Raw genomic sequence first — 25,785 nt, forward strand, 5'->3', positions numbered from 1 at the left:
TGTTCAAGGATTTCTAATAAAAAAACGGCAGCTGTTGTCATCTTCAGCCCTCTCCAAAGACTGCTTTTCACCTCCCTCTCTCTGAGCGCTCCTTGCTGACACACAGCTCAGATCTTAGGCAGCTTCACAGTGCGCCTACTGCTTCGTGCAGCGGGTGCCACAGCTTTAGCTCCCATCGTCCTGCTCTCCTTACAGCAGCTCTTTGCAAACTAGAAAATGATTCATTTTGAATTCTGCTTAGGAATCGGGGGCAGTAACTCTCTTACTGTGCGTGAAGTCCTGGGTTCAGCCCCTAGGACTGCATGGGGACCCTGTGAGCGACACAAGTGGAATTCCATGGGTGGTGGCGTGATGTTTGGTGTCTCTCCTGGTTTATATATTTTCATGAGGAACACCAGAGTCCGGCATTATGCAGAGAGAGCCTGGGGCCTCGCGAACATAGATCTGTGTGCTGCCGCTGCTCCGCGTGGCCTCCAGCTCAGCCTTTCCCGTGAGACACCGGTGAAAGAGGAGGAAACAGCAGCAGCACAGCTGCAGCATCATCCCTGGATGGCGTCGTCCTTGGGGCTGCCCGCAGTGCTCGCCCGTGACATCAGGGGCTGCATCCGGGGCCTCCCACAGGACAGGCACGAGCTCGAGTTGCTTCCTGGGGTTCCTGACTGTTACTTACTTAGTTATTACCACCAGGGTTGTCCTGATTCACAGTGTTGAGTCCCAGAGCCCTTTTTTTTTTTTTATCTTTTATTTGATAGGACAGAGAGAGGTTGAGAATGTGTGATGAATGGGGAGAGACACCTGCAGCACTGCTTCACCACTTGCAAAGCTTCCTCCCTGCAGGTGGGAGCTGGGGGCTAGATACTGGCTCCTTGTGCATTGTAATATGTGCACTCAACCAGGTGCACCGCCACCCGACTCCCTTCTTTTTTTGATTTTTATTTATAAAAAGGAAACATTGACAGAACTACAGGATAAAAGGGGTACAACTCCACACAATTCCCACCACCAGAACTCTGTATCCCATCCCCTTCCCTGACAGCTTTCCTATTCTCTATCCCTCTGGGAGCATGGACCCAGGGTCACTGTGGGATGCAGAAGGTGGAAGGTCTGGCTTCTGTCATTGCTTCCCCGCTGAACATGGGTGTTGACAGGTCGATTCACACTGCCAGCCTGTCTCTCTCTTTCCCTGGTGGGGCAGGGCTCTGGGGAAGCGGAGCTCCAGGACACATTGGTGAATTCATCTGCCCAGGGAGGTCCGATTGGCATCATGGTAGCATCTGGAACCTGGTGGCTGAAAAAAAAAGATTTAACATATAAAGCCAAACAAATTGTTGACTAATCATAAATTTAAAGGCTGGAATAGTGCAGATGAAGAGTTGGGGTCTCCGTTTTAAAGGTATTCCAAAGGGCTGATGACTATACTAGTTTTTTCCTGAGCCTGACCTCTGGTATGCAGTTGGACCCAAGTTATTGTCTGGGGAGATGATGTCATGGTTGGAAAAGGGGCTGGAAAGCTGGATCAGGGAAGAGGGTAGCTCCCAAATATGGGAAAGGGGTATAAATATTGTTGACTGTAGATCCCATCGATTTGATCTGGGGCCCATATTCAGCTTAGGAGCCTGTGTGACCTCTGCATCCCTGTAGGTCTGAGCTCACATTCTGTGGTCATGAGTAGGGATGTTCCAAGCTGCCCCAATTTCAGGACCCATCTTCCTCAAGTGGTAGATAGAGTATGTTGTCCAGCCTCCCTTCAGAGGATGGAACATTCTCTACCATTGTTGATCCACACTGAGGGCAAAGTCCTATGGGTGCCCACAAAGGGGTCTATTGTGTTGTTGCTGATAGAGATGACTGGTAATAATGGAGAGAGGGATTTATTTGAGGTCTAGGCCCATCATGTCTGTGTGGGAATCTCAGGACTCCCCGAATAGGGCCCCAGCTGATGGGGTGGCCTGATAGTGACGAAAGAGTCATCGTTAAGGTATGCCAGTCTCTTGCCCTTATTCAGCTTTTGCAGTCCTTGCTTTGATAACGCTAGCTTTGGAGTGAGTGACGGAAGTGTAATAGGAAGTAGATGAGGAGGGTAGCTAGGTCTAAGTAGACACTGTTTCATTGGGAAGTTTATGGTGTCTTTTTTAGGTATTTCTACTTGCTTGCTTCATTTATTGACTCACCACAGACTATTGTGTACTTTTGCTTTCAGGCAGATATTTTGCCCTAATTTATAGATATATGTGCTTATAATATGATTCCATATTTATGTTGCTATTCAGCTTGTTTCAGTCTTGGCCATTTTGGTCACTAAGATCTTTTGGTTGGCATCTATATGCAATCTTTCTCTCCCCCCTGTCTTCCACTCCTCTCTTGATTTCTCTCTGTCCTATCCAACAACAACAACAATAGTAACCACAACAAGGGCAGCAAAATGGGAAAAATGGCCTCCAGGAGCAGTGGATTCATAGTGCAAGCACCGAGCCCCAGCGATAACCCTGGAGGCAAAAGAAAAAAGAAAAAGAAAAAAGCATTAGTGGAGATCTGGTAAAAATTTGAATCATGCCTTCAGTTAATTGAGTTGTGCCAGTGTTAATTCCCTGTTTTGGTAATTCTGTAAGATTACTAATAAAGGGAGCTGAGTGAAAGATCTATGGAAACTCTGTATACTACCTACTTTGCAACATTTCTGTAAGTCTAAAATGAGTTCAAAATAAAGTTTAAAAAATAAATAAGGGGGGGCGGGCAGTAGCACAGTGGGTTAAGGGCACATGGCGCGAAGCGCAAGGACCGGCGTAAGGATCCCAGTTCAAACGCCCGGCTCCCTACCTGCGCGCGGGGGGGTGGGGGGGTGGGGGGGGGTGTCACCCCACAGGCGGTGAGGCAGATCTGCAGGTATCTTTCTCTCCCCCTCTCTGTCTTCCCCTCCTCTCCCTATCTCTCTCTGTCCTATCCAACAACGTCAATAATAACCACAACAGTGATTTTTTTAAAAAGGAGGGCGGCCTCCAGGAGCAGTGGATTTGTAAGGGAGCCCCAGCGATAACCCTGGAGGCAAAAAACAAAGCAAATGAAAGTCCTGCTGCTGTGTTGGGGGAGGGGTATAGAACTCCAAACAGGAAAAGGACAGAGGCAGAGGCAGAGAGTCCAGGAACTCTTCTTAGCTTCTCTCAGGGCCAGGGGGAGAGACTCACTCTTTACCTGAACGCCCCAGTCCCTAGCCCAACTAGAAGGAGTATGCTACTAGGATATGCCCAGTAGAATGCCAGGTGGTGAGGAGGGAGCTCAGGAAGGAGCAGTGAGTGGAAGGGGACATGGCAGAACATGTGAGCTGACCTCGGGGTGGGCCTTCAGCCTGTCAGAACCCAGGACTTGCACGGCTGAGGGCCTGGCACCACCACTCTGCCAGCTGAGTAGTCTTCCTGTTTCTTCTCTCTCTCATCCTCCTCCCTCATAATAACAGCAGTGTTGGCTGTCTTTTAAAGAAGACCTGAAGGGAGGGCAGTGGCAACGTTGGGATGTAAATGGCTCAACTACTAGTCGTGACAATTAGCCTCTAGCCCAAATGGATTCCAGATATTCAAAGCTGAATTCTGTCTCTGAGAAATTGCTTGAATGCCATCACAGAGCATTCAGGGGGAGTGGATACTGTCTCTTGAGGAAGAGGACCAGGGACTTCTCGCACAAGCCTTACAGCCCTGCGGCCCTCAGCTACTTGACTGGCGCCTGTGCTGAGTATCCATCCTGCTTCGTTTCCTCACTGTTGTATGAAGTCAAACGCTTTTTAGGCCCTGCGTTACACTGACCGCCTCTCCTGTCTGCATAGCTTACACACCCGTGCTTTCTCACTCTTCTCAAAGGCGTCGTCTAAATTTTGTAACTTCAGTTGAAACGTATTTTATATTTGTCTTTTGTTTAAGACAAGATAAAAAATTGAATAGTCATACTAGGTGGGAGAAAGATCATGGTCTCCTTAGAGGTTTTCAGCACCCAGTGCCTTCATATAGTCTCTGCCTTCTTTGTTTTGTTGTTACTGTCTTACTTTGTTTTTATTATTGATTTACAAGATTATAAAATAATAGGGGCAAAATTCCACACCACACCCACCACCAGAGTCCCGTGTCATCCCACCCCCACCATGGTAACCACCATAGTTCTCCCAAGATTATAGTTATGGGTTGGTTATATATTTTTCCTTTTTTAATTTTTTTATTATCTTTATTTATTTACTGGATAGAAACAGCCAGAAATGGAGAGGGAAAGGGTGGGATAGAGAGAAAGAGAGACAGACAGACACCTGCAGCCCTGCTTCACCCCTCGCAAAGCTCTCCCCCTGCAGGTGGGGACAGGGGACTTGAACCTGGATCCTTGTGCACTGTAACATGTGCGCTCAACCAGGTGCACCACCACCCGGCCCTATATATTTCTTTTCTTTTTTTTAAGTTCATGTGTTTTACCCCCTGTTGAGTGAAATCGCCCCATAGTTGTCCTTTCTTTTCCCTCTTCCCTCTCAGGTAAGCAAAGCAGCACCTGACTTCCTCAGGTGCTCTGCCTCTGCAGAACCCTCTTCCCTCTCAGCGAGAACCATCTAAACTCTACCCTCTGTCTCCGTCAGAGGCTCGTGTCAGTGTGCTTGGAGTACAACGGTTTAACAGAAGCTGAGGGATTTAGATAAAGAGTTGAGTTGGGAAAATTATCCCTGTAAGAAACAGACAAAAATGGAATTTCAGCAGGTCACCTTGAGAGAAAAGAACTCACCAAGAAGTGAGGTCCTACCTGGCGGTGTACTGGACACTGGCGAGGTAGCTCAGCCGTAGAGCACAGACAGACAGGGAAGGCAGAGGGCTTGATCGCAAAGGACCTGCCGGCACTGGGAGCGGACTGACTGTGAATCATTTATGGAGTTCTAGTGCCTAAGTATGGGCGGCCTGGATGACTTCCTCAGGCCCTAGGGAGTTACCTGAGATTGTCTGTGAATATGATACAGTAAGAGATGGGGGGGGGGGGGGTGACACCCGAAACTTTCTTATTTCAGTTTTATAAGAAAATGGTAGATATCAGGAAATAATTTAGGGGAAATATCAAGAAAGTTTTTAAAAGAAGAAAAGGCTTTGTTTAAAACACTAAATAAATAATCTAAAATTAAACTTAAAAGAGTCTTAGTAAGAACTTTAGCACAAACTTTTTATACCCAAACACTGCTCAGCTTTGGTTTATAGTCGTACTAGGAATTGAACCTGGGGCCTCAGAGCCTCAGACTTGAAAGTCTTTTGCATAATCATTGTGCTATTCCCCTAACCCTTGCACTGACCTTTGTTATATAACACTTTATTCAGCTAAGAGCACAAAGAGTTGTCATGAAATGAGTAAAGCAGTCATCTTTCTGAGTTTCATAAAAGCCTTTCTGATTTCTGTCATCACCAGAGCCTCATTACTCCAGGTGGACTGTTTGCGGGGGCAGTGGGGAGACATTATCACACCTAAGCTTCCTCCAGGGTGCTGGGACTAGACTCGAACCCAGTTTGTGTGCATGACAAAGTGGGCTGTTTGCAGCCCTTAAATTCAAAGTTTTTAATCTTCAGGTTTAGATCCCATTACTTTAGGTAAAGGGTAAGGTAATACCTGAGTTGCTCAGCTGTGCTTAGTCTCAACATGTGGAATCTATTGAGGTGAAATAGGGTGGAAGTTTCTGTAGATTCAGAGTCGTGCTGTTTGCTGTTTATGAAGTAGAGATGTGTATCTATGTGAACATAACCACGAACATTGTGTCCGCTGAGCAAGCAGAGCAGTTGCTGCCAAGCTTTGTCTTTGGGCTCCCTTCTTGGAGACTAAACTAGGTAGGCAGTGAAGTAACGACCAATCTGCCTAACAGTCTGTGGATTTGTTAAATGCCTCTTCCACCCTACTAGCTCCGTGCTAGACATGGCATTGTTGCTTTACTCAGACTCTGTGGCTTCTTTCATAGGCACTCCTCTCCGTAACTACAGAGAGCATTTTCCATGCTACCTTTCTATGCCAAAGGAGAAGGGTTTCCAGTGTCGCGTTTTTGAAGTGACATTCCCAACATTGATTAAAGAGCCAGCCTGGCCATCTCGCAGAGCACTGTAGGAGAGGGTTCTATCGCTGAAGTGTGAGTTCAGAGCCAGAAGCCCAGAAGTGTATAGATAAATTCCCCTAAAGGAATTTTCAAATTCTTTCTTTTAATGTTTTATTTGTTTATTGTTGAGAGAGATGCAGAGGGAGGAGAGGGAGGAGAAAGACCGGAGCACCATTCAGCTGTGGCTTATGGTGGTGCTGGGACTTGAGCCTGGGACCTCGGAGCCTCAGACATGTCTTTGGCATTGTGCTGTCTCCCCAGCCCCTAAATGTCAAAAGCTTGTGATTTTGCAAACCTGTTGGCCTTTTCTCCTGCAGGTGGTTGCCTACCACTATTGCCAAGCAGATAACGCCTACACCTGCCTGGTGCCGGAGTTTGTCCACAACGTCGCTGCCCTGCTGTGCCGCTCGCCTCAGCTGACGGCCTACCGGGAGCAGCTGCTTCGGGAGCCCCACCTGCAGAGCGTGCTCAGCCTGCGCTCCTGCGTTCAGGACCCCGTGGCCTCCTTCCGGAGGGGTGTCCTGGAGCCCCTGGAGAATCTCCACAAAGGTACATGTGAGGTGAAAGATGGGGGACTGGGATATGTGAACTAGCTTCACCATGTGGAAGCCTGGCCCTGGTTGCTCTGACTGAGGCTGCAGTGCTCTGCTGTGTGTCCCCTCCACCTGGTAGGTTGGCCGTTTGGTCGGTTTGGAGCTCAGGCTGACCTAGGGCGTGCATGCTGTAAACAGAGTATTTTCACCACATTGCCAAAGCTCACCGATAGTTAATAGATACACCATTTTACTTAAAAATACATAAATACTCGTGTATGAACTGCTGCTTCCTCCTTTGTAAAAGTTCTCCTGTGCAAATACAGTGTGGCTTTTGGTGGCGTTCTGCTGAGCCAGTGAAGTTGAGGCTTCTGCTCAGTGCTGTGGAGTTCCTGTGGCTGGAACCTGCTCAGTCCATGTTCTCATGAGTTCAGGTTAAATGAAGGGCATGGCTGCACAGAGATGTGTGTCCAGAAGGTGTCACTTAATGTCCGCTAAGATGTATTGTAACGTACAAAGACATTTTAAAGTGGAGAAAAATGGAGTCCCTCTCTCACATACGCTTGTGCCTGTCTTTCCTTTTCCTCTGTGATCTGGTGTTTCCTGTGCTCTAAGTTCGCCTTCCCCTCCACCTTCTCTCTACGTCTCCCCTTGCTAAGGTACTGTCACTGCTGGAGAACAGAGGAAACCTGAGCAAGCGTGAGGTTCCTGAGCTGTCCTCTGTGTCCTCTGTACACCTAAGAGATTTAAGTGCCTTTCCCGAGTATTCTAGAGACACTCAGAAGGAAAGTGGTTATCGGCGGCCAGCCGGTGGCACGCCCAGTTAAACACTCAAGTTACTACGCTCAAGAACCAGGTTCGAGCCCCCACTCCCCACCTACAGGGGGCTCTTCATCTTCTCTTTCCTTCTCTGTCTCCCTGTCCTGTCTCACAAAAAGAAGGGGCAGAAATGGCTGTCAGGATGGTGGCTTTGTAGTACCCACACACTGAGATCCAGGGGTAACCCTGGTGAGAGAGAGAGAGAGAGAGAGAAGGAAGTAAAATCTTGATCACATCTAAGAAACATTACTAACTTGCAAAAGGAAAGGGAAAAAAAGTGGTTATCAGGCCAGGCAGTGGCACACCTGGTTGAGCACACACATCACAGTGCACAAGGGGCCAGGTTCAAGCCCCTGGTCCCCACCTGCAGAGGAGAAGCTTCATAAGCAGTGAAATAGTGCTGCAAGTGTCTCCCTCTGTATCTCCCCTTCTCAAGTTATCTCTGTCTCTATCGAAAATGAATAAATAAATAGCTTTCTAAAAAGTGGTTATCATTTTCCTTCTCCTGGCCACCATCTTCGGTTACTTTAACCTCCTGATTTCTTGGATATCAGAGTTTCTCTTCTTAACTCTGATGACCACCATCAGCTTTACCGTCTCCTAGACCTCTCATGTTCCATTTTTCTAGATGGAAGCAGAGAGAGAAAAGAGACCACAGCACTGAAACTTCCTTCAGTGTGGCGGAGGCCGGGCTCCAGCCCGGCGACTTGCGTGGTGAAGAAGTGCCAGCACGCACCCCTCCAGCCCCCCACTTCTCTTCATTTTTCACAGATCTTTTCAACTTACTTTCTTCTTTTAAAACAACTTAAAAAGTGTTTTAATGAGAAAGATGCAGAGTGAGAGAGACCAGAGCACTGCTCAGCTCTGGAAGATGGTAGTGCTGGAGATTGAACCTAGGACTTCTGGTGCCTCAGGCATGCGAATTTTGTGCGTTCATTATGTTCTCACCCTAGCCCTTAAGTTTATTTTCTTTTTAAATAATTTTAATACAGTTTAAATTGGCATTCCTGCTTAATAAAAATATGGAACACTTCACGAATTCGCATGTCATCCTTGCACAAGGGCCAGGCTAATCTTCTCTGTGTCCTTCCAGTTTTAGTATCTGTGCTGCCGAAGTGAGCACATAAGTTTATTTACTATAGAGTCATTCAATGTCTGTCTTTCTTTCTCTCTTTCTTTTTCTTTTTTTTAAATATTTATTTATTCCCTTTTGTTGCTCTTGTTGTTTTATTGTTGTAGTTATTATTGTTGTCGTCGCTGTTGGATAGGACAGAGAGAAATGAAGAGAGGAGGGGAAGACAGAGGAGAAGAGAAAGACAGACACCTGCAGACCTGCTTCACCGCCTGTGAAGCGACTCCCCTGCAGGTGGGGAGCCGGGGGCTCGAACCGGGATCCTCATGCTGGTCCTTGCGCTTTGCACCACGTGCGCTTAACCCGCTGTGCTACCGCCCGACCCCCTTTCTTTCTTTTTCTATCAGAACACTGCTCAGCCCTGGCTTATGATGGTGTGGTGTGATCCATTCAGTTTCTAAATCCTGTCAGTTCTATCTTCTTGGTGTTCCATTACCTTCAGATCCACTCTTAACACTGTTACCCCAGAGACTGTCGCCTGTCCATGATAGCACGCCTGTGTTACCCCAGAGACTGTTCGCCTGTCCATGATAGCACGCCTGTGTTACCCCAGAGACTGTTCGCCTGTCCATGATAGCACGCCTGTGTTACCCCAGAGACTGTTCGCCTGTCCATGATAGCACGCCTGTGTTACCCCAGAGACTGTCGCCTGTCCATGATAGCACGCCTGTGTTACCCCAGAGACTGTTCGCCTGTCCATGATAGCACGCCTGTGTTACCCCAGAGACTGTTCGCCTGTCCATGATAGCACGCCTGTGTTACCCCAGAGACTGTTCGCCTGTCCATGATAGCACGCCTGTGTTACCCCAGAGACTGTCGCCTGTCCATGATAGCACGCCTGTGTTACCCCAGAGACTGTTCGCCTGTCCATGATAGCACGCCTGTGTTACCCCAGAGACTGTCGCCTGTCCATGATAGCACGCCTGTGTTACCCCAGAGACTGTCGCCTGTCCATGATAGCACGCCTGTGTGGTTACCCATCCTTGTCTTCTCCAGTGCTCCAGTGCAGTGCTTCTCTCACACTTCAGCGCACTTAGAAGAGTATAAAGATCCGGGACGAGCAGGTGGCCACGCACTTAGCCGAGCATGCACATTGCCATGCTCAAGTCCCCCAGGCCCCACTTGCAAGGGGCAAGCTTCACAAGCAGTAAGCAGTGCTACAGGTGTCTCTCTTTCACTTTCCCTGTATCTCCTCTCTCTTCTCAATTTATTTCTGCCCTATCAAATGTAAGAAAATAAAATAAAGCAAAAAAAAGAAACACTTAAAAATAAATTATCAAAAATCTATAAAATTAGTATTTTTTTACTGAGATTAAGAAATTACAGCTCCTCTTTAAAAAAAAAAAATTAGGGAGTCGGGCGGTAGCGCAGCTGGTTAAGCACACATGGCGCAAAGCACAAGGACCAACATAAGGATCCCAGTTCGAGCCCCGGCTCCCCACCTGCAGGGGAGTCGCTTCATAAGTGGTGAAGCAGGTCTGCAGGTGTCTGTCTTTCTCTCCCCCTCTCTGTCTTCCCCTCCTCTCTCCATGTCTCTCTGTCCTATCCAACAACGATGACAACACTAACAACAACAATAAAGCAACAAGGGCAACAAAAGGGACTAAATAAATAAATATTTTTAAGTGTCTAAAAAATATATTCAAGTGTTAGCTAACTTGCTCCCTTGGACAATGCCTGGAGCGGAATGCCGCTTAGGCCGCAGTCCTGTCAAACTTGTGGGACCCTGAGGGACAGGGGACTCATGGTTAGGGTCAGTCGGTCCTGCCCAGCCTCTGCAGTCTTCCCGAGCTCGAGCGCTGCTGCGTCACGCGAGCTCCCTGTTCACAGAGCTCCAGGGACCCCACTGCAGCCGGAGCGACTTCTAGCCCCGTCCAGCACGGAAGCATCAGGGACCCAGCCTGTGTCCCAGCCTGAATGCAGAAGCGTTCACTCGTTGGTTTCCTCACTCCATACATTTGTTCCTTGTCATGTAAGACAAAACCAGTAACTTAGTTTTCACCAAGTGTTGATTATCTTCCTGATAAAACAGTCCTCTAAGAAGGAAGGTGCTGACGAGCAGGTCACCTGGAAGGGCGCCTTGACATGAACACCGGAGTTCAAGCCCCACACACTGACGGGGACTTTGGTGCTGGAGCGCCTCTCCCCCTCCTCTGTCTCGCTCGCTCTCTGAAAAAGCCAGCCCAGAGCGGCGAGCTCCGGTGACAGTCAGAGAAGAAAAGGAAGCCATATCCCCAAGGGAAGAAAGGAGCTCTGCGTGTTCGCGTGCGTGCGTGCGTGCGTGCGTGCGTGCGTGTGTGTGTGTGTGTGTGTGTGTGTGTGTGTAAAACAAAGCACTTGGATCCATGCGGGAGAGCGAACCAGCCCCGTGGCAGCATGCTCACCTCACAAAGAACTCCACAAAGAACTTGTATCCACAATAACTAAAAAAAAACTCTTAAGTCAAAAATGAAAGAAATTCTATTTCAAAACGGTCAAAAGATTTACACCTTTTCTTGTCTTTCTTTCCTTTTTTTTTTTTTTTCCTTCAGGGTTATTGTTAATACTATGAATCTACTGCTCCTGGTGGCCATTTTTCCTCCTTTTTTTTCCCATTTTATTGGATATGACAGAGAGAAATTGGGAGGGGAGGAAAGAGAAGGACACCTGCAGACCTGCTTCATGGTTTGTGAAGTGTTCCCGCTGTAGGTGGGGGCTGGGGGCTCAAACCCAGATTCTTACGCATAGCACTGTGTGCACTTAACCAGGTGTGCCACCTCCTGGCTCCCCACATTTCACAAAAGATACAGAAGTAACCTACAAGCCCATGAGAAAAAATGTTTAGCATCATGAATCACCAGGTCAATGCAGATTAAAACCACAGTGAAATACTAGTTTGTTTCCACTGGAAGAGGTAACAGTCTAAAAGCAGCCAGCAAATGCTGGTGAGGGTGAGCATCTGGAACTCTCACTCACACTGGTGGGGCTGTCAAATGGCACATCTGCTCTGGAACGCTGCTTGGCAGGTCCCTTTTGTGTTAGATAAGAATCTACCTTGATGGCCAAGTAATCTTACACCTATGTGCTTACCCCAGAGACGTGAAAATGCATGTCTACAGAAAACATTTATACACGAATATCTATAGCAGCTGTATTCATGGCAGTTAAAAACGGAAGCAGCTGGGGAATGGCTCAGCTCACAGGACGTGGGGCTTGCAGGCTGGGCTTCCTGACTTGATCCCCAGTGCTGCCTGTGCGGCACCAAGCTTCTCTCTCCCTCCACCCTGCATCTTATGGAGATCTGTCTGACTGACTTTGTTGCCCCCAGGCAATAAGTGGTAAAGAAAACCTGGGAATAGCCCAAATGCCCATAAATGTAATAAAGGATACAAAATATAGAATGCGTTCATTCAGGGGGCCTCATTAATGTTAAGTAAAAAGGGGGCAGCAGAACAGCTCACAGGCGTGATGTACTTGCTCCGCCACGGACGCAACCCAGGTTCGAGCTTCACCACCACCACCACCACCACCCTGAAGTGAGTTTCAGTGCTGTGGTGTCTTTCTGTCTCTCTGTCCCAGTCTTTCTGAAAAGGTTGGCCTGGAGTGGTAAAATCCAGTGTCAACCAGGAATAACAGTAATAATAATGTAAATAAAAAGGAACACATTTGTAACATACTCGAAAAGAGGAGGAATCTCCAAGATGCTTTGTTAAGCAAAAGAAAATAGTGTAGTTCACACTGACACAAACAAGACTAGTAGCCACTAAATGGAGATTGTTTTTAAGGTTACTGGGGTTTTCTTTCCAGGGGAGTTCAGTGGGAAGTGACTTCAGTTTAGAACCGAAAACTGCATTTCAAATTGTACATTTTTCAAAAAAATTAAGTCAAATACTTTAAGTTTTTACAAGAATGGAAGCTTCTAAAATACCAACACACTCATAAAACAAATGGAAAAGTTCTGAAGTACGGAACTATTTTCCTGGAAAGAAATCTTCCCAGGGACTTGTCAGCTAAGCACTGGTCCATTTGACATTTTCAGCAGTCAGTGACAGGAGTTTGTGTGTTTGTGTATACCTAGAATCTGTAAGAGCGTATGGAAATGGGTGGTAATTGTAATTCAGATGTGTACATGGCAGGATACAAATCAACAATCCTTTATTTGATGTCAGTTTTAACTTTCATTGACCCTGTAAACTCTTTGAAAGACCGTGCGTTAAAGCATTTAGATACCCTGCCAGAGTCTGCAAATGAGTCAGCAGAGGCTTCCTGTAGCGTGGCTGCACTGAGGGCAGAGCTGAGGGCCATGAAGGTCTCACCTTTCTGTCTGTCATCAGGTAGCTTCATCATTTCGTAGAAGAAAAAGGTTGGGTTTTTTTTTTTTTTTTAGAAATAGTTCTCTTTTTTTTTTTTTTTTTTACAATATGAGTTATTTGGAAATTCCTTGCATATATATTTTTTTGAATTCTAAAATCATATTCATAGGCTAGCATGCTTTTTCTTTTTTTTTTTTTTTTTTTTGCCTCCAGAATTATCACTGGGGCTTGGTCAAGCCTGCACTATGAATCCACTGATCCTGGAGGCCATTTTTTGCCATTCTTGTTGCCCTTGTTATTGTTAATGCTATTGGACAGGACAGAGAGAAATCAAGACAAGAGGGGAAGACAGAGGGGGAGAGAAAGATAGACACCTGCAGACCTGCTTCACCGCCTGTGAAGCAACTCCCCCCCACAGTTGGGGAGCCGGGGGCTCAAACTTCCATTCTCATCTCTTAACAAATCAATTGTTTCTTACCGTTTCACTTCATCTATACTGGCAAGTAACTTTTAAGTAACTCAGAGGAGGGGAATCTAAAAGATAATAATAAAAGTCAAGATTTAGAGTAACATAATTGTTGTGCATATAATCTAGATTTCTTTTGAAAAATGATGTCTGTTTATTTTTTGGTGGGAACATGGCCTTGTGCATATGTGATTTCATCACTCTGGGTCACTTATTTTATTCACATTAGAGAGACGTGGGAGGAGATTAAGCAGCACTGAGGCCTCTTCTGTTGCCATGACTCAGGACTTGAGCCTGGACCTCATACATGGCAGTCCAGGTACCCTACCCAGTGAACTCTCTCTCCAGCCAGTAGATGTTTCATTTACTTAGGGATAAGCAGTATAGTCAATTAGAAGTGTATGCAAGTGAAAACGTTCTAGCAGATGGATCACCATACTGTCTAGGTCATAACTTAGAGCACATTCTTCATCTTTATACTTGAGAATGTAAATGATCCTTCCCATCAGCCTTTCATCCTCTTGAAAGTCTTGGCATTTTTATGAAGGACCCTTAGTAAGTTAGAAGCAGGTATAATCAGAGTGTTGGAGATGGCAGTGTGCAGGTAGATGTTTTACAAATAAAAGTCCCACTGCTAGAATGTAAGCTGCCAGGTGCTTAGCAGCCATCCCTGGAGAATACTGCACTGTTCTTTCCAGAGCCAGCACGGGGCTCCTGTGCCGCCCAGTGAGTGACTGGTGGCTCTTCAGCGAGAGACGGGCCTGCTGCAGCTAACAAGTAGAATGCAGGCAGAAAACTCCTCTGATTGAAGAAGCAGTTTTGTTTAATTAAGCCTAAGGGAGCCAGAGCCCTCAAAGGTCACGCTCTTCAGGCCCGGCAGTCCTGTTGGTAAAGCTACACTGGCTCCAGTCAGCTCCTCCCCTCGGGTCTTTGGCTTCCCTACGGGAGCAATGTGTCTGCCTCCTTAGCCATGCACCATCTCAGATATGGCGTTTCATGAATAACTTGAGCTAGAATCAAGAGGTTATTTCCTTCCTGCAGTGTCATCAGATTAAGGAAGTAGTTTAAACTCTTCCTAATTTGAGAACTGGCCTATAATACTTATGATATGAAAATTAAATCCCTTTATGAAGAGCTGTACCTCACGTGGGAAAATAGAAAGGCTTATTAACCATGCAGAGACTATCATATTATCTGACTTCTATTAGTTTCCTTAGTGAAACCTAAATAGAGTTCTGATTGTTTCTGAATCTTTAAAAAACTAAAAAAAGTCAGTCGTGTACAGACATGCACAGATTTTTCCTTCTGTTTCCAGGTTTACCTCCTTCTCCCTCCTCGGGTATAATTTGTTTCCCACTTCAGGCATCTGGGTGGCCGGACTCTTGCTCTCTCCTTGCCTTCCTCCCTGTGAAGTTCTGCTAAGGAGGAACTTTAACTTGCTGCCCAGAACGCATTCCACTGAAGCACTCAACCCGGGCTTTTGTCATCTTAATTGCTCATCTAGTTTGAACATCAGTAAGCAGCAGAGCGAAAGCCTGAATCTCACCAGACCATCTTCAGTCTTCCCCTCAAGACAATTGAATGTCACTCCGGGATGGCACTGAGTACAGCAGGACATAGGACACAGAAGCAGATATTACTGGTCTCTCCTCAGGAGTCCCCCTCCCCCTGCAGAAACCACACAAGGGTCTCGTTGAAGCTGCTTTCTGTACAGTCTGCTTGCCCTAAAAGATCTTGAGATCTAGCCTGTTGAGTTTAGACAGATTACTAGTGTTCCTTTTTTTTTTTTTTAATTTATTTTTTTAACCCTCCCGCCAGGGTTATTTCTGGCCTCGGTGCCTGTATGATGAATCCACTTCATTTGATGGGACAGAGAAATTGAAATTGAGAAAGAACGGGGAGGTAAAGAGGGAGAGGGAGAGACAGAGACATGTGCAGTGTTTGCTTCACCGTTCATGAAGCTTCCGCTGCAGGTGAGGAGCAGGGCCTTGAACCCAGGTCCTTGTACATGATGACATGCAGCACTGCCTGGCCCCTAGGATTCCTGTGATCTGTTCTGCCAGCCCTTCCTTTCCACTCTGCCTTCACTTGCAGCCCTACATACTACTTTGGACACCACAGCAAGCACATAAGAAATCGCTAATATTTGTTTTGCAGATGTAATAGTAAAAAAAAAGGGGGGGAGGGGTCGGTGGTAGCGCAGCTGGTTAAGCACACATGGCACGAGGCACAAGGACCGGCGTAAGAATCCCAGTTCGAGCCCCCGGCTCCCCACCTGCAGGGGAGTCGCTTCACAGGCGGTGAAGCAGGTCTGCAGGTGTCTGTCTTTCTCTCCCCCTCTCTGTCTTCCCCTCCTCTCTCCATTTTCTCTCTGTCCCATCCGACAATGAACAACATCAATAACAACAATAATAATGACAACAACGATAAACAACAAGGGTAACAAAAGGGAAAAAATGGCCTCCAGGAGCAGTGGATTCATAGTGCAGGCACCGAGCCCCAGCAGTAACCCTGGAGGCAAAATAAACAAACAAACAAAGGATCCAAAAAGAACTCACTTGTCCGCTTGGTGATTAGTAAGTAATTTGTTCTGATCTGTTTTCTGTCTCAGAGAGAAAGATCCCAGATGAAGATTGCATCATTCTCATTGACGGATTAAATGAAGCCGAATTCCACAAACCGGACTATGGGGATACAATCGTGTCATTTCTGAGCAAAATGATTGGAAAATTTCCTTCCTGGCTCAAAGTGATCGTAACAGTTAGGACCAGTTTACAGGTGTGTGCGCGTTCACTTTTGATTCCTGAATCAATTCCCTAGGAACAGCATACATTGAGAAAGTGCCGGTCCTCACCCTAATTCTTCCGAAGCCTCTACCGTGTTTTAGAGCACAGCTGAGGGTAACTAGTTTGAGCCAGTTTTGTGGGCTGATGAGTTTAGACTTTCTCCCAGTTTGTAAAGCGTTGGGTGTCGTTTACTGTATGCAAACTGGTATTGGGTTTATGGGGTCTGGCCTCAAGCCTAACACACAAAGTTAATGTTTTATTTTTGTTTCTTCCTTTCTTCCTTTCTCTCTTTCTTTCTTTCTTTCTTTCGTTCTTTCTTTCTTTCTTTCTTCCTTCATTTAATGCTGTGCAAAATCTCGTGGATTGTAACTGTTAAAAGAGTCCAGAGTCAGGTGGGAGTCGGGCGGTAGCGCAGCAACTTAAGTGCTCATGGCGCAAAGCGCAAGGACCAGCGTAAGGATCCCAGTTTGAGCCCCCGGCTCCCCACCTGCAGGGGAGTCACTTCACAGGCGGTGAAGCAGGTCTGCAGGTGTCTTGTCTCTCTCTCTCCCTCTCTGTGTCTTCCCTCCACTCTCCATTTCTCTGACCTATCTAACAACGATGACATCAATAACAATAACTAAAACAAGAATGAAAAACAACAAGGGCAACAGAAGGGGAAATAAATTAATTTAAAAAAATTCTTTTAAAAGTTCAGTCGGGCGGAGGGTAGATAGCATAATGGTTATGCAGACAGACTCTCATGCCTGAGGCTCCAAAGTCCCAGGTTCAATCCCCCCGCACCACCATGAGCCAGAGTTGACAAGTGCTCTGGTTAAAAAAAAAAAAAAAAAAAGTTCAAAGTCGTGTTTCAGGCTCCTCCCCCTTCTATGAGAACAGCTTTTCTTTAGCATGAAGGGACTTCTGCTGTGTGTGCCTTCCTCTAAGAGATATCAGCAGCACTGTGGACTTAGATCAAATGGGCCACAGCTGGAATGTAAGGCTTTAAAAGCTACCTTCTCTGTTCATTCACTGGTCATTTAGTGGCCTAAAGGGACTAAGATAAGTTAGTGACTTAAAGATAAGTCACTCCACTAGGGTCATAGGACTGGGCCGACAAAGATGCATGGCCTAAAGATAAGTCACTCTAATGCTCTCTGACTCCATGAGAGCTGAGTTAGAATCTCCTGTTCTTCACATGATTTTTCAGCCTTTTCTTACCTCTTCTGATGAAGATTAAAATCTCACACGTGAACTATGGTGGTTTTCTTGGGAAGGGGCAGGAAGGGACACAGAATTTTGATGATGGGCATGGTGTGGAACTAAGACCCTATAATCGACAACCTTACTGTTAATCCTATGGTTTTGTCCATGTTTCCTTTTTATAAATAAAAAAAAAAAGGTGAAAGATCTCACACATAATATGCCCACGCAACTCCTTGTTACATGGGTGCTTGGTGTTATTGCCGTGAACGGTATCACCTTCTTTGACGAGAAGCAACACTTCTGATGCTAGTCCTGCCTGGCAGATACTTGTCGTCTTGCCATTAGCCTCCAAGTACCCAGCGTTTAAAGACCTAACTGAATGTCAGTTCAGCTTTACAGTTAAATATTGCAAGTCTAAAACTTACGCAAGACTTTGGTCAGTAGCCTAATGGTGCAAAGTGAAGGAGAAGTCACTTGTAGGAGCACAGCCTGTGGCTACTTTCACAAAGTGTCTGCTCAGCAGATGTCCTCGCCCATATTCTCCACAATGCTCTGTGCAGTGTCAGAAGGTATTTTAGTGTGACTCGGTACAGCAGACGACTGTAATTTGCAGCCGTACCAAAAACAGAAGTCACCTTTGTCTGAAAAGTGCACATTGCAGTGTCTTCACAGAACAAGACCTGCAGTGACCTCACAGGCACATGCATCTCACCTTTAGTTTTAATTTTTCATCCAGCTATCATAGTGAAATCATTCATACATAGTAAAAAATGAACCCTGACTTTGATCGTTTCCTTTTTCTTTGCCTCCCCGCCCCACCACCAAGGTTATCACTAGGGCTCTAGCACTCCTGGAACCCCCCCATTTTTCTTTTATTCTGCTAGAGACGGTGTAGCAGAGGGAAGGAGAGAGAGAGAGAGAGACCTGCAGCACTGCTCAGTGCTTGTGAGGCTTCCCTCTGTGGGTGAGGCTTGAGCCCAGGTCCTTGAGCACTCTACTCCTGTCTTTTATGTTCACAAATACTTCTGGAGTACTTTCAGTGTACCCATCACATTTCTAAATGTTAAGGATGTAAAGAATAGACAGGCATGATCCCTGCCCACAAAAAGTCTTTATTCTAATGAGGAACACACATAATAAGTACAAGTTAAGCATGACTTAAAGTTTCAGGTAGCATTAAGTGCTTTGAAAAAAAAAAAAAAGGGTTTCGTAATTGATGGAATCTGATTCACCTTCTTTAGATTTCTTTGACTCTGTAGATACTAAACTGTGGGAAAGAAAGGCTGAAGCAAAGTACAGTCAGTAGTGGTGGTGGCTGAGACTGTGATGGTGATCGTAGAAATGCCGTGGTCATTTTGGACTGTACTTTGAAGGAGAATCAAAACACTTGATCATAGATTGAATTGGGCTGTGAGCAGAGAAGGTTCAGAGAATGAAGGTGGGACTTTGGTCGGCAGTGGAGACAAACTGGCTTGTGGGAAGGAAGATGATCACAGCTATCTCCCACGATTTGGCATAGGGCTGAGAGTCACAGCACCCACTGGCATGGGAAGATTCTGTGACGGGAGGCACAATTCGGGAACCCTGCTTTGACCACAGGAAGTCTGTGCAGAACGTTCAGGTGCACATGTTGCGTAGACTAGGGAGATACGATGATGGCCCAAAGAGAGACGCAGAACGCAAAAAGCTATCACCATGCACCGCACCCTGAGTTGGGCAGTGAGGGTCATGTACACACTGGCAAGATGAGAAATTTTGCCCATTTGTCAGTGTCTGTACTGCAAACCATCCCCCCCCCCCAATAAGATGATTTTAAAAAGAAGAAAGCACAAAGTCCGGCATCATCTTCATAGGACTGATGTTCTGAACTGTGAAACTGTGAAGGTTAGCTATATTGGAAAGTGGGAGTGGCTAGACAGAAAATTATAGGCGTCTGAGCTCTGCTAGACTGAGACCTTACAGAGAAGCCAGCAGAGGACAGTGGGTGAGGGCCACCAGTGTGCTGAGAGGGAGATGAGGCGGGCATGCTGCTGAAAGCTAGCTGCAGAAAGGTGTGATCACCTAAGGCAAAAACTACTGCGAGGTTAAGGGAGATGAGGACAGAAGCTTTATCTGCGGGTGCTGGTCACCTTGACAAAACCCTTTCCATGAAGTGGTGAGGTTGACTGCTTTGACATTTTGTGGAAAATGCAGAGATAAACTATGGTAGCTGGTGGTGGGAATTATATGGAACTGTACCCCTCTTATCCTATGGTCTTGTCAGTACTTCCACTTGATAAATAAATAATTTTAAAAGATGGTAGTTGGAAGAAGAATATGAAACCATTTGTGTGAACCAGTAGAGGGAAAAAAATGAAGCAAGGGTGAAGGTAGGTAGATACTCACGGGAGGAAAGTTCATGAGCAAGAGCACAGGAGCTACCACAAAGCCTTAGTAAGAACCGTCCCGTAATGTAAATCCTAAGCAGGTCACCAACTTGTGCTTCTCGCTGTTAGAAATGTCCCTTTGGGCTAAAGCATCTCCAAAAGATTTGCATTAGAACACAGTCTTTCTGGTGGAAGGATAGAAAGGCAGACTGAAAGTGGCGTTCTTTGAGTCCTTATAAGTTTCTCTTTCTAAGTGCATTGTTGACCTTATGCCAAGGGGTAACTGAAAAAAATACAACAAGAGTTACGCATCCTTCCATTTTCTATTTATATTAGGAGTGTTCCCTAGAGTATCACCATTAAGTCACCCCTGAAGCACCCTTTATGACGACCATGGGAAAATCAGCCTTATTTTAATCTGTGGATCCTCATCCTCGATCACGCTTTCCTTTTCAGCCACCCAAACGTTCAGAATGACCGTGTGCACCTCGCAGATCATAACACAGGTCAGGAGACACTGAACGTCTCTTTCTTTCTTTCCACCTGTTTTAGGAGATCACCAAGCTACTGCCTTTCCACAGGATTTTTTTGGATCGGCTAGAAGAGAATGAAGCCATAGACCAGGACCTTCAGGCCTACATCCTGCACCGGATACACAGCAGCTCGGAGATCCAGAACAACATCTCGCTCAACGGCAAAATGGACAATACCACGTTCGGCAAGCTTAGTTCTCACCTCAAGACCCTCAGTCAAGGGTCCTACCTGTACCTGAAGCTCACTTTTGATCTGATAGAGAAGGGCTATCTCGTGTTGAAGAGCTCCAGCTACAAAGTGGTTCCTGTCTCACTCTCTGAAGTCTACTTACTCCAGTGCAATATGAAGTTTCCGACCCAGTCTTCCTTTGACCGGGTGATGCCGCTCCTGAACGTGGCCGTGGCCTCCCTCCACCCGCTGACTGATGAGCACATCTTCCAGGCCATCAACGCAGGTGGTGTCGAAGGCAGCCTGGACTGGGAGGATTTTCAGCAGAGAATGGAGAACCTCTCCATGTTCCTGATCAAGCGCAGAGACATGACTCGCATGTTCGTACACCCTTCTTTCAGAGAGTGGCTTATCTGGAGAGAAGAAGGAGAGAAAACCAAATTTCTCTGTGATCCTAGGTAAGCAGAGATCTGCCTTAATAATTCTGAGGTGGTTTGTTTTGTTGCTTGGAGGATAAGTATTCAGAGTAGCAAGATGGGCTCTTCACTGAACGTTGCATGGAAAGGAACCGCTTCTGTCTCTTCTCCGGCCTTCAGCAGGGCTGGCTAGCACATGTTATCACAGTGTGGCCGTTCAGACAGTGAAAGAGTCTGCAGGGACATTTGCAGCGCTCCCCGATATTCCTGTGTTCTCTCTTTTTAAAAATGTATTTGTTTATTTATTTATTTTCCCTTTTGTTGCCCTTGTTTTTTATTTTGTTGTAGTTATTGTTGTTGTTGTTATTGATGTCGTCGTTGTTGGATAGGACAGAGAGATACGGAGAGAGGAGGGGAAGACAGAGGGGGAGAGAGAGACAGACACCTGTATTTTCTTAAATGATTGTTCCTGGTCCCACTAGGGGTCCCAAGCTACCATGAAGTCACTTAAAAAAGCTTCCTCAGCGTCTTTCAGATGTGAAGAAAGAACTGGCCAGCGGTTCATCTCTTTTACTTAGAGCAACATCATTTCAAAAACTGAAGTGCCCTTCGAGAGCCGTGCCATCGGGAGAGCCCAGTGACTAGTGCCACTAGAGCCCAGCCACTGCTAAGATTTACACTGAAAGTGGTGGGGCAGATGGGAAGAAATGGTCTGGTCTGACCACTCTTCCTGGAGATAAATAAGGTGCCACCCCCCACTTTATTATCAAGGCCTTAGTATGCTAAATAACTTGTCCGCATCATAAAGTCAGTAGATGGGAAAGGGCGAGGGCTGGGGTACAGCTGACGCGCCTCGCTCACGCTCCCGACCCGACTTGAGTCTTTCTCAGCTTAGCACACAGCCTGGCTGGGGAGCTGCTCCCCATTCTCTGGGCAGAACCGCACATCTCTACCATCCCAGTGCTGGGACTGCTTTCTCCTAGGAACAAAGAGGACGCCAGCGGCACAGCTTGCAAATGCAGAGCTTACGCTGGCTCAGGAAGGAGACCGACCCGCTCGACTCTGTCTCGCACTGTGGCTCAGCCAGCAGACGGAGCCTCTGTGACCTGGCCGGGGTCTTGTTGGCCTTGAGGCTGTCCTCCTCCAGGTCTCACTTGGTAGCACTGTGCTGTGGGCATGTTGCTCAGCCGACTTCATGCCAGCTTCTTCGAAAATTAGTTCCAAATTCTGATGAACATAGGAAGCCAGCAGTAAATGTCTGTGGTATTTTCCCGAGGGGGAGGTTTTCTTAAGAAGCTTGCCGTAGCAGGACAAGCATGAACTTCTGAGTCAGATTGCTGGCATAGAAACTCTACCTTTCTCGAGGAGCTGTGACCTTTGGAAAGTTACATAATGCTTCTGAGGCACTCATTCTTATCTACATAAAGAGGATAATAAATTCTAGAGTTGTTGGGAGTTAAGCGAGGTCATGTAGGATAACGCCTAGAATAGTGCAGGGCACAGAGAGTCTGGGAAATGTTCTTGTCCTCTCCTCCTTCTGCAGCAAGACATCTTCACTGAGTGGAGCAGGAGGCAACAGTGCTTTCCTAGTTGTACTTGGGGGACACGAGATCAAAACAAAACTGAGTCTGAATCTCGTCTCAAGGAATTTATTGTAAACCTTGTTTTACTGAATGTTTGGCATCCCAAGAGGCTTCATCATAAATCCTACTAGTTGTGCTACCAGTGCTTAGCACAGAAAGACCAACCTGTCTGGAAGTCTGGACAGCACTTTGCAGTCAGCTCCCAGAGAAATGCTGCTGGCCGGTGTGCTCAGAGACTGAGGAGTCAGACCACCACTGAAGGGACAGTCTCCTCACAGCAGACGAGGCCTCGGCTGCTCCTAGGGAGAAGACAGACACGGTATTGACACATGCCCAGCATCATAGCGCCCCAACGCTGTTTAAGCAACAAGGAGATTTTGGCAACAGACTAATAATGATTGGGACAAGAAGAACTAACACTTCAGGCTTAAAACGCTGTGTAGTCCTTTCTAGTGCTTTGGGATCATCATATATCGCTCACCAGCAGAATGAAAGAGAAGACAGAACCAGCAGTCATCAAAAAAATCCTTATTCCAACTTATTCCAGTTGGAACTCAGCACTGTCTGGCACCAGCTTAGTCACTGAAGCATGGGTCTAGGGACTGGAGCGCCCCAGCTCACGGAGATGTAAATTTACCGGAGGATTCAGCCTTGGCACAGCCGAGCTGACCATTCAGAGAAACGGCTGCCCTTGCTTTCCGTGGCAGGCAGGTCTGACCAGCAGGCCTCTCTTCCTGCAGGGCTTGTCTCCCTGCCCTCAGCCTTTTTCTTCTGTGCGTTTGCTTCCTTGCGGACCACGTTCTCTTCAGAGCATCTAGTAGAGCTCAGCAAAGCAGGGGAAACCAGCTCAGCGCCTCTGAAATCACAGACGGCCATTGCTTGGCGTGCCAGGCCGTGTGCAAGCCAAGTTCTCAGAAACAGCAGAGCCCTCTTTCTCTCAGCCCTCCTTCCCAGGCTTTTGACACTCACTCCTTCACCCTGAACCTGTTGGCCTTGCTAGGAAATTACACAGATGAGGAGTTTCTACTCAAAGCAGAAAACACTTGATCTGCGGTGGCAGCAGGCCAGCCAGGGAGGTCCTCTGCTAGGCTGGAGAGAGTCAGTCATCTGGAGATGCTGCGGGAAGAGGAAACAGCCAGAGGTCATGGGAAGGCAGAGAGCAGCGTGTCCATTGTGGAAATACCAGGCTGCAGGCCCAGAGTCAGGCCAGAGAACTGACTTCAGACAGAGAGTGACCTAGTACTGCAGAGACAAAAGTGTCACACAGAGGACTGGCAGACATTTGTTCTTGACTTGCGAACAGCTAGAGAATCAGGGTGTTTGATCAACTTCTAGGGAAATACTAATGAAAGCTTTTGTGTCGCCTGAAAAACTTTTTTAAGACTTTTGGATTAATATTCTATTTTTTTCATTTTTATTTTATTTCTTTATTGGAGGATTAATGGCCTATAGTCAACAGTAAAATGCAATAGTCTGTACATGCATAACAGTTCCCAGTTTTCTGTATAACCGTTCAACCCCCACTAGGTCCTCCTCTGCCATCATGTTCCAGGACCTGAGCCCTTCCCCCACCCCGCCGCACCCCCACCCTGGAGACCTAGTTTGGACTTTACCTTAACTTGCCAGTAGAATGTCTCCTTCCTTTTGAATGTGGCTTATAACTCTCTTTAGCCATCAAAACCAAGTTTGGACTCTAACCTGAAGTGTATCATTCTAATGGCCCAAGGCCATGTTCTTGCAGTACAATATAAGGGCGAAACCACAAGGAACCAGTGTGTGTCTTGGACTAAGTCCCCCTTGCCAAATGCCAATGCTCTTCAGCTCTGCAGGTCTGTGCTCTCTTGGCATGAGGTTTGGGGGCACAGCTACTGATAAAAAGGTGAGCTGTGCCCGTCCTTTGAAGGGCGGTCAGCAACAATGATTTCCTCCCTCTTCTTTATCCAAAATGAAGCGCGGAACATCTGGTCATCCGGACTCTTCTCCACCCCATTTAAAACTGAGAGCTCCTTTTCTTATTCATACAAGTTAATTGGAAACCGTGTGCGTGCGTACATGCGTGTGCGTGCGTGTGTGTGACGAGAAATAATTCTGCTTATAAGATCGAGCACACCCCTATGGCAGTAGAGTCAGTGAAGACACAGAAAGGACCTAGACTCTCCCATGTTGTTTTTTACAAAATCATAGTATTGCTTTCTATTTATTTTATTATATTTCATAAATTACTATAAAATGTTTATATGTGTTAAAGGTGGATACGCCCTATAACCACCAAACGCTGGTTAAAACAACTACCTAATAGTCTAAAATAGGAGAGTAAAACAGGTGATTAAAGAAAATTGTCAGTACCAAAAGTAGCACAAGAAATAGAGACTAAATTTGTCCAGGTAATGAGTATCTGACACACATGGCGTGAAGTGAAGCGCAAGGACCGGCGTAAGGATCCCGGTTCGAGCCCCCGGCTCCCCACCTGCAGGGGAGTCTCTTCACAGGCGGTGAAGCAGGTCTGCAGGTGTCTGTCTTTCTCTCCCCCTCTCTCTCTTCCCCCTCCTCTCTCCATGTCTCTCTGTCCTATCCAACAACAGTGACGTCAACAACAATAACTACAACAACAATAAAAAAACATCAAGGGAAAATAAATAAATATAAAAAAAAAATTTAAGTGAGTATCTGAAACAGGAGTGGCTGGACGGACGGGAAAACAGGCTTCCCAGTGTTGTCAGGCCCAGCTGGCAGCACAGAGACCATAGGAAGCGTTGCCGACTTAGTGGGCGGAACAGTAGCTTTTCTTCTCTGTGAGTAGAGCAACTCCCTCACTTGTCACTGGAGCCTGTCGACAGTAGTTAGAGACCCACAGCTGGTAAAGGACAACACCGACAGTCCTCTCAGCTGCGAGCGCCAGGAGCTCACGTTCTGTGGCCGCTGGCACTGCAGCCATCGCCATGTCCAGGTGCTGCTGTCACCCAGAGTTCACTTCTGAGGTCTGCCTGGTTTTCTTCCCAGCCACTGTATTGGGGAGGGATAGTTTACAACACAGTTGTTGACGTCTAGGGACAGTCGTCCATCTCCCCGCGGTAGGTGTGCACACCATCTGTGTGGAGTGGCTCCTCTGGGGGCCGGATGGCTCACCTAGTTGAGTGCGACATTACATCTTGTGCAGACCTGGCTCGAGACCCTGTTCCCCACCTGCAGGGCTGCAGGTATCTCTCCTTCTTTCTCCCTCTCTATCTCTCCCTTCCCTCTCAAGTTCTCTCTGTCTCTATCCAAAATAAATAAATAGAGGTATTTTCAAGAAGGGTTTCTTTTTCCCCACATTCTCGCCAACACTTGTTTCTGTCCTTTGCAGCTGTTAAGTGATATTTCATTGTTGTCTTGATTTGCGTTTCTCTAGAAGTTAGTGACTTTGAGCATTTCTGTTAAGCT

General features: G+C 46.7%; 1 protein-coding gene and 1 non-coding gene across 7 annotated transcripts in view; one reads left to right on the forward strand and one right to left on the reverse strand.

The window, feature by feature from the left end:
• TANC2 (tetratricopeptide repeat, ankyrin repeat and coiled-coil containing 2) overlaps positions 1-25,785 on the forward strand; it is a 315,530-nt gene that overhangs the window by 239,452 nt on the left and 50,293 nt on the right. For all 6 annotated transcript variants that reach the window (XM_060202531.1, XM_060202528.1, XM_060202527.1 and 3 more), the window contains 3 exons: positions 6,403-6,634; positions 15,939-16,105; positions 20,217-20,824. In XM_060202531.1, the coding sequence (XP_060058514.1) occupies positions 6,403-6,634; positions 15,939-16,105; positions 20,217-20,824 (1,007 nt within the window). The remainder of the gene's footprint in view (positions 1-6,402; positions 6,635-15,938; positions 16,106-20,216; positions 20,825-25,785) is intronic.
• On the reverse strand, positions 8,454-8,560 carry LOC132542235 (U6 spliceosomal RNA). The gene has a single exon (XR_009553341.1). It is a non-coding gene; the product is annotated as a U6 spliceosomal RNA (small nuclear RNA).

The sequence above is a fragment of the Erinaceus europaeus genome, chromosome 12 (assembly GCF_950295315.1).
Source record: "Erinaceus europaeus chromosome 12, mEriEur2.1, whole genome shotgun sequence".
Lineage (NCBI taxonomy): Eukaryota > Metazoa > Chordata > Mammalia > Eulipotyphla > Erinaceidae > Erinaceus > Erinaceus europaeus.